We start from the raw sequence: 8,261 nt of genomic DNA on the forward strand, positions 1-8,261 counted from the left end.
GATCTTTTTTTTTTTATAAATGTTTTTATTCAGTTTTCATATTTTATATTGAACAAATTACAAATTGTTAGGAGAGAAAAAAAAAACAAACACGCAAAAATTAACATACATATTTACAGGTAAGCATCTTCGTAGTAGTAACTGCGCCCCCCCCCCCCCCCCCCCTCAACATGTTTATTTAGTTTGGTTTTGGGCCTTAGCTAGCCATCGAACCCCCGTAACGAACCTGTAGCCCCCCCCCCCTCCCGCTACCACTGAGGAGAGATCTGATGGATTAATCCAGGGGTGGGCAAACTTTTCCGTGCAAGGGCCACATTCAGAAATTCACAATTCACAAAGGGCCGCATAGTATATTAAGTAAAATAATTACTTCACCCGGTTATGATTCTGGGCGCCTCATATAGAACATAGAACAGTACAGCACAGAACAGGCCCTTCGGCCCTCGACGTTGTGCCGAGCAATGATCACCCTACTCCAGTCAACGTATCCACCCTATACCAGTAAGTAACCCAACAGCCCCCCCCCCCCCCCCCCCATTAACCTTAAAAAAAAATGTAAAAAAAAAAAAAAAAAGTTTTTAAAAAAATTTTTTTTTTTTTTTTTTTTTTTAATAACTTGGTGGGCCGCAGAAATACCTTTGGCGGGCCGCATGCGGCCCGCGGGCCGTAGTTTGCCCACCCCTAGATTAATCAAACACCCGAGGGGTTTTGGCAGAGCAGAGAAGGAAATCCTGCTCCCACCGGTGGGAGAATCAAGGGCCAGAGGGCACAGATTGTAAATAATTGGCAAAAGCAACACGAGAGAAAGCTTTTCACGTCGCGGGTGGTTAGGATTTGGAAAGTGCTGCCTGAGAGTGTGACGAAGGCAGGTTTACTCGAGGCATTCCAGGGCAAATTAGACTGTCATCTGGAAAGGAAGAAGGTGGGGGAATGGAAGTCAGTAATGTGCTCCTGTGAAGGGCTAGCACAGACACCATGGGCCAGATGGCTTCCTGCATGATAATTCTGTACGGTGTTGGACAGAATTTGTCACCAAGTCGCACACGGAGTGATTGGAGCAGAATAGAAGCAAATTACTGCGGATGCTGGAATCTGAAAGTAAAACAGAAACTGCTGGACATTGTCAGCCGGTCTGCCAGCCCGTGTGGAGAGAGAGAGAGAGAAGGGAGCTAACGTTTCCGGTCTGGGTGACTCTTTGTCAAAGAACAGTCAAATTGCAGCACGTGACCAAAATCGTGGCCACGGGCTTTACGGAGCGTTGTGAAGGAGGGAGCGGAGGCAGAGTTTTGGGGCCTATGCAGCAGCAAGTATGGCCGCCAACAGTGCAGCATCTAAAATTGTGGATACTGGAGAGGCCGGAATGGGAGGTGCACAGATGGCTGAGTGGGTTGTGGAGCTGGAGGAGGTTAGAGTTCCAAAGGGGCAAGGGCCCTCCTTTGTGAACAAGGATGGGAACTTTGAAATGGAGCCGTTGTTTCATTGGGAGCGGATATCAGTTCGCATTGTCACTCTCCCTTTTTCCCTAACTCTGCTTTCCACTCCTGCCCTGGCCCCTGGTAACCAAAGCGCTGTGGGAAGGCTGAGTTGCTGATCTCTCTCTCTCCCTGTCTCCCAGGTGATTTTGTGATTTTGCTCAATGCTGGCATGAGCCTGCAGCAGGCTCTCTTCTTCAACTTCCTGTCGGCCTGTTGCTGCTACTTGGGCCTGGCCTTTGGCATCCTTGCTGGGAGTCACTTCTCTGCCAACTGGATCTTCGCTCTGGCTGGAGGAATGTTCCTCTACATTGCGTTGGCAGACATGGTGAGGAAAGAACCACTTGCTGGGCCATTTTGGACGGGATGGTGGGGGGAGGGGGGGGGGGGGTGGTGGTGGTGATGGGGGGGGGGTGGTGAGGGGGGAGTGGTGGTGGTGATGGGGGGGGGGAGGTGAGTCACCTGCATGTCTGTGGGTCTGGATTGACCAATAACGAGGGCAGAGGTGCTCCTCTGAAGGACATTAACAAACCGAATGGGGTTCTCCAATAATCTGCTAGTTTCATAGCCGTCAGTGTTTGAGACGAACCTTGCGTTCCGGATGCGTTTAATTAGCCAAATTTAAATTAGCCCCCAGCCATTGAGATGCAATTTGAACTTGTAGCTCCAGAACTTTAGTCCAGTCACACCAGCTGTCTGCGACCACGTGCAAGATGGTGGTAGAATTGCGAGGTTGAAAGTCTGTGGAATTCACTTACACAGTCAGTGATTGTAACAGAGATCAGGGCAACGTTTAAGGACAGGTTAGATAGACAGCTGCTCCGAGGAAAGCAGGATAAAGGAATGTGGGACCTGGGTGGGTACAATAGATGTGGGATAACACTGAGTCCATGGTGCAAAGGGCATGTGTCTGCGGAGTGGCCGCACCATCCTGCTGCACGTGGGCCCCACCATCCGGCTGCACGTGGGCCCCACCATCCGGCTGCACGTGGGCCCCGCCATCCGGCTGCACGTGGGCCCCGCCATCCGGCTGCACGTGGGCCCCGCCATCCCGCTGCACGTGGGCCCCGCCATCCCGCTGCACGTGGGCCCCGCCATCCCGCTGCACGTGGGCTGGTTTACGCTGGCCGTCTGTCATTCTGCAGGGAGGAATTTGATGAATAAATCACAGGGAGGCGCGCGCGGAGCCTTGTGTTTCAGAAAGTTAAGTGGTGACCCCAAAGTGCTGTGATTTGCTGTCTCACCCACTCTCCCACCTCCCTCCACAGTTTCCAGAGATGAACGAGGTGAGCAAAGGAAAGGACGGAGAGGAATCAACCTCCTTGTTGGTATTTGGAATCCAGAACGCAGGCCTGCTGACGGGGTTTGCAATCATGCTGCTGCTGACCATGTACTCGGGGTCGATCCAATTCGGATAGGCTTCGTCAGGGCTCGTCGACAATGGACACCCCAAAACCACGGCAGCTGGGGCGGTGGAGCCAGTCAAACTGATCAAATCTCCGAGGGGGGCACACGCAGAGTTTGAACACTGCCCGGTTCGTTCATTGCCACAACAAAGGTGGCCTTTCATTTTAGGAACCAGCTCTTTGCAAAAGAATATAATCTTCTTAGGTTGGTTAGCAACAGATTCATTCCAGCTCGCTCGTAGTCCATGAACTTTCTGACCAGTAGGGTTTAGAACGCAAATGGAATTTTTCCTCCAGAATCAGTGTTATGTGGAATCAGCCATAAGCATTCCATGCCTCGATGAGGGAACAGGAATAATCTACACATCCAAAAAGCATTGGGGACAAGGGAGAAGCAGTTACTATTCATTACTGTCACAAATCGGCTTACATTTACACTGCAATGAAGTTACTGTGAAAAGCCCCTAGTCGCCACATTCCGACGCCTGTTCGGGTCAGAGGGAGAATTCAGCATGGCCAATCCACCTAACCCGCACATCTTTGGACTGTGGGAGGAAACCGGAGCAGCCGGAGGAAACCCACGCAGACTCTGGGAGGACGTGCAGACTCCGCACAGACAGTGACTCAAGCCGGGAATCGAACTTGAAACCCGGGTGCTGTGAAGTAATGATGCCAACCACTGTGCTACCGTGCCGCCCATCTTGACTCCAGTCAGGCTTGAACACAGGCCTCCAACTCTCGGAGCTGTGGCTCAGATTCAATTCAACAGGCAACGGTTTAAAAGGGGTCCAAGTATTGTGAGATCTTTAATGCTGCAAATTGGACAACGTCTGCTCAGAGGGGTAGCTTTGGACATGGAAATGGATAATTCCCTGCTTACCATAGCCTCATCACCATAGTATTACCCCCCCCCCCCCCACCCCCCAATCACCCAGCCAGGTTTCCCCACCACCACAATCAGTGAAGGCAAAGTGTGCTAACATTGGTCCTTTCTCTGTCAAAGTGACTCCCAGTGGGACTTGATTGTGTAAATTCTGTTCCCTCATTATTTGTGGGGGTTTATTCCATGTGGTTTCTCGCTCTGTTTCCACACAAACTCATTCAATCGAAGGGAAATGACCCTGGGCTGGTCAGTCATAGACCGACAGGAATCACACCCCCAGGAGATTGGGGAGGGAGGGAGGGTGGAGAGGGGGCCATTGTTGAATAGGAACTTGGCAGCTTTCACCCTGGATAAAGTCCTTCCAAACATTTCCCTCCGAAGTTCCTGTGTCCACCTTAATAAAACTGCCCGTGAACTATGTCCCATATCAATACTTCACCTCTCGTGGAGCTGCTACATTGCCAGCACTGGTAGCACAATGTAATTGCGGTGTTTTGTTTACATACTCTGCTCCCATGATCGATGTGGAGTAGAAGAACTGATCGTTGAATCTAAAAGTCAGCGTGAAGCCTCTCAGGTTAAAATGAGCACAGTTTGATTCCAGCCTCGACTCCCTCTTCACCCTCTGACCTGACACATATCTCAGTGTGAAACTCCTCAGTCAGGAGAAATTGATGGGCTGAAGCACAGGTGATGGCGGTCTTATTTTTGTCGGGTGTGTGAGTGGCTGGGAGAGGAGCAGGGCCTGGGCAGCTTTCAGAGCTTTCTCAGGATCCCCAGCGAAATGGACCACAGCTCTGCTCATCATTGGCATCTCAAGCACCACCTTGATTCAATACTCTCTTGTCATTGATTGTCCTCATTTGCGTTCAAATATGATTTGTAAGAGAAGCAGTGTTGAGCTATGATACACTGCGTTGTACTGGCAATGTGTTCCATGTACAGCGGGGTGATGTAGGAGTGGAGAACATTGGGCATATGCAATGGATGTGAAGAGATGTGGGGATTAGTTAGTCTGTGCTGCCTGTTTGAAGTGATACCCTGTTTGCCTTTTGTGTTCACCTCCTTGCCGTGTTTTGAAACCAGTCTGTGTAATGTGTAGAAATAACTCAGCAAATCTCAGTTGGATGGGCCTTTCGATGAGCAAGAAACCAAACCCTCACCTTTACCTGTGCTGTTCAACTGGGCCAATTGTACAAATGGTGAAGCTTGGATGGATTATTCCCAGTTAACAGGGGTATTACTGGGACATGAACGAAGCTGACATCAGGAATTAATTTTAATGCAGAACAACTGATTATTTAGCCAAAGTTCCAGTAATAGAGACTGGGATTCGAACCCACTTGGCCGTTGAAGGAATTTTGTGCTCTTCAATGTTTGCACAGCGACCCACTTGGTGAGCACCTTGGGGCAGGTAAGGTCCATCTCGGGCGAAGGGTGGTGCAGTGGACTCTCCGGAATCTCTGGCCTCCACCCCCAAGTAAAGTGGAGACTGGATTAGGAGGTACAACTGCACCATCGCCAGTCAAGACGATATAAATGCCAGCGGGCCCCTCTAACTCCAACCCTCCGCTTTTCGGGAACCATCCCTGGACTGAATCAGTCTTCGCTGGATCGGAGACTATCTGTCAGAATCTGACGTACAAACACACGGGTCTGATTGCAAAGACTGTAGTTTTGTGTGTTGCATGCTATGCTGTGTGTTCCAGCAACTTGATACCAAAATGATAAGTATGCTATACTGACGATGGATAATATTATTACATTATTAATTATACAGCAAGTGGAAATTTGAATAAAGGTGAGCTGATTGATTGACTAAGACTCGTGTAAAAGCAGGATTTATCATTTGACCCAAATGCCTATGTTGCCTTATTATAAGATCGATGCAACTATTCCCAATCCCCTGCCCTTTCCCTACAGCTTCTCTTCCTCTGAAACATTTACCCAATTCCCTTGTGGACGTCACTATTGAATCTGCTTCCACTGCCCTTTCAAGTATCACATTCCAGATCAAATAATTCTCATCCTACTTTCATCATTTTGCAGAAATCTTAAATCTGTGCCTGTCTGCTTACTTCCCCTTCTGCTCATGAACTGTTGTGGAATTCACAGAATCTACAGTGCAGAAGGAGGTCATTCAGCCCATCGGGTCCGCACTGGCTCTTGGAAGAGCACCCTACTTAAACCCTCGCCTCCACCCTAGCCCAGTAAACCCACCTAACCTTTTTGGACACTAAGGGTAATTTATCATGGCCAATCCACGTAACCTGCACATCTTTAGACTGTGGGAGGAAACCTACGCACTCACGGGGAGAACGTGCAGACTCCGCACAGACTGACCCAAGCTGGAATCGAACCTGGGACCCTGGAGCTGTGAGGCAGCAGTGCTAACCACCATGCTACCCTTATTGAAGGGATGTGAATGCTGCTGGCTAGGTCAGCATTTGTTGTCTCTGCCTTATTGCTCGAGAAAGTAAGCTTTGGGGAGCTGCCTTCTCAAACCTTTCCAGGCCAATCACGCTTAATCTTCTCTGCGCTCAGGAGAAAGATCCCATGTTAACTGGAACGGGCTGTCTACTGTGCTATCAAACAGCACTCAGCAATAACCTGCTCTCTGTAAAACAGTTTGGGCTTTGCCAGAGCCATTCACCTTCTAACCCCATTGCAACCCAAGTCCAAATATGGACAAAAGACCTGAACTGGTGAGGTGAGAGTGACGGTCCTTAACATCAAGGCAGCATTCGACATCGGAGGCAGCATTCAACATCGGAGGCAGCATTCAACATCGGAGGCAGCATTCAACATCGGAGGCAGCATTCAACATCGGAGGCATCAAGCAGCCCTGGTAAAAGTGGAGTCAATGGGAATCATGCGACTGCTGAGATACTAATAATAAATATAATAATAATAATCACTTCTTGTCACAAGTAGGCTTCAATCAAGTTACTGTGACAAGCTGCTAGTCACCACATTCCGCCGCCTGTTCGGGAAGGCCGGTACGGGAATTGAACCCACGCTGCTGGCCTTGTTCTGCATTACAAGCCAGCTGTTTAGCCCAATGTGCTAAGCCAGCCCCTATGCATAACCACATGCAGCATAACCTGGATATTATCCAGGTTTAGGCTGATACGTCACAAGTAACGTTCAGATCACTCAAGTGGCAGACAACGGCCATCTCCAACAAGAGGGAATCTGACCATTTCACCTTGACATTCAGTGGCATTACCGTCGCTGACTCTCCCACTGTCAATATCCTGGAGGCTTAGATATTAACCAGAAATTGAACTGTCATATAAATGTGCCTACAGAGGCTGGGAATCCTGCGGAGAGTAACTCACGACCTGATCTGTCAAAGCCTGTCTATGTACAAGGCACAAGTGATGGAATACTCTCCACTTGCCTGATAAGTGCAGCTCTAATAACACTCAAGAAGCTCAACACCATCCAGGACAAAACAGCCCCGCTTGATTACTCCACCTTCCATAAACATTCAAAACCTCCACCACCGATGAACAGTGGCAGCCGTGTGTACCGTCTACAAGATGCACTGCAGGAACTCACCAAGGTTCCTTAGTCAGCACCTTCCAAACCCACGGCCACTACCAGCTAGAAGGACAAGAGCAGCAGATACCTGGGAACCCCACCACCTGGAGGCTCCCCTCCAAGTCGCTCACCACCCTGGTTTGGAAATATATCGACTGTTCCTTTGCTGTCGCTGGGGTAACATCCTGGAAGTCCCTCCCTAACAGCACAGTGGGTGTACGTACACCACAGAGACTACGTCGGATTGAAGAAGGCAGTTTCCCACCACCTCCTCAAGGGGCAATCCAGGGTGGGCAATGGCCTGGCCAGCGATGTTCTTGTGTCACTTTTGTGCTCTGCTATTATTTTTCATCAATTTAGAGCACCCAATTCTTTTTCCAATTAAGGGGCAATTTAGCATAGCCAAACCTCCTAACCTACATGTGCTGCTATTTTAAAAGTGACTCTGCATTTTTAACAGCCTTATCAAAGTATCTATTTCCAAAATTTCCACCTGTCTTCCTGCCTCTTCACATGATGCACTTGTGCGAGAAGCTTCCTGTGTTATGGACAGGGGAGAGATGGTAAAATGGCTCCTTCCCCTATTTATACCAAGGGCAGATGTGATTAGCAAAAGTTTTTTTAAAAGCATTTTAACTCTGAATGCTGTAATTCTTAAGCACTGACACGTGACAGGTTTTCTCGCAAAATATATATTTGTCGCTCAGCATTCGAAATGTATTCGCAGCCACACACTCAGCTGGTGATTAGAAGAGGTAGCATGCACCTAGTTCTTAGAAGCCCAAATATTTGCCGTCACACTTTAAAAATAAATTAATTTTGAGTACCCAATTATTTTTTTTCCAATGAAGGGGCAATTTAGCGTGGCCAATCCACCTACCCTGCACATCCTTGGGTTGTGGGGGTGAGACCCACACAGACACGGAGAATGTGCAAACTCCACACGGACAGTGA

At 48.9% G+C, this 8,261-nt stretch overlaps 1 protein-coding gene across 6 annotated transcripts in view; it reads left to right on the top strand.

Annotated features, from left to right (window-relative positions):
* Nucleotides 1–3,419, top strand: part of slc39a14 (solute carrier family 39 member 14) — a 51,888-nt gene extending 48,469 nt beyond the window's left edge. For all 6 annotated transcript variants that reach the window (XM_038785296.1, XM_038785295.1, XM_038785294.1 and 3 more), the window contains 2 exons: nucleotides 1,616–1,800; nucleotides 2,741–3,419. In XM_038785296.1, the coding sequence (XP_038641224.1) occupies nucleotides 1,616–1,800; nucleotides 2,741–2,890 (335 nt within the window). In that variant the 3' untranslated portion in view covers nucleotides 2,891–3,419. The remainder of the gene's footprint in view (nucleotides 1–1,615; nucleotides 1,801–2,740) is intronic.
* Nucleotides 3,420–8,261: the final 4,842 nt, after the last annotated feature.

The sequence above is a fragment of the Scyliorhinus canicula genome, chromosome 26, assembly GCF_902713615.1.
Source record: "Scyliorhinus canicula chromosome 26, sScyCan1.1, whole genome shotgun sequence".
Classification (NCBI taxonomy): Eukaryota; Metazoa; Chordata; class Chondrichthyes; order Carcharhiniformes; family Scyliorhinidae; genus Scyliorhinus; species Scyliorhinus canicula.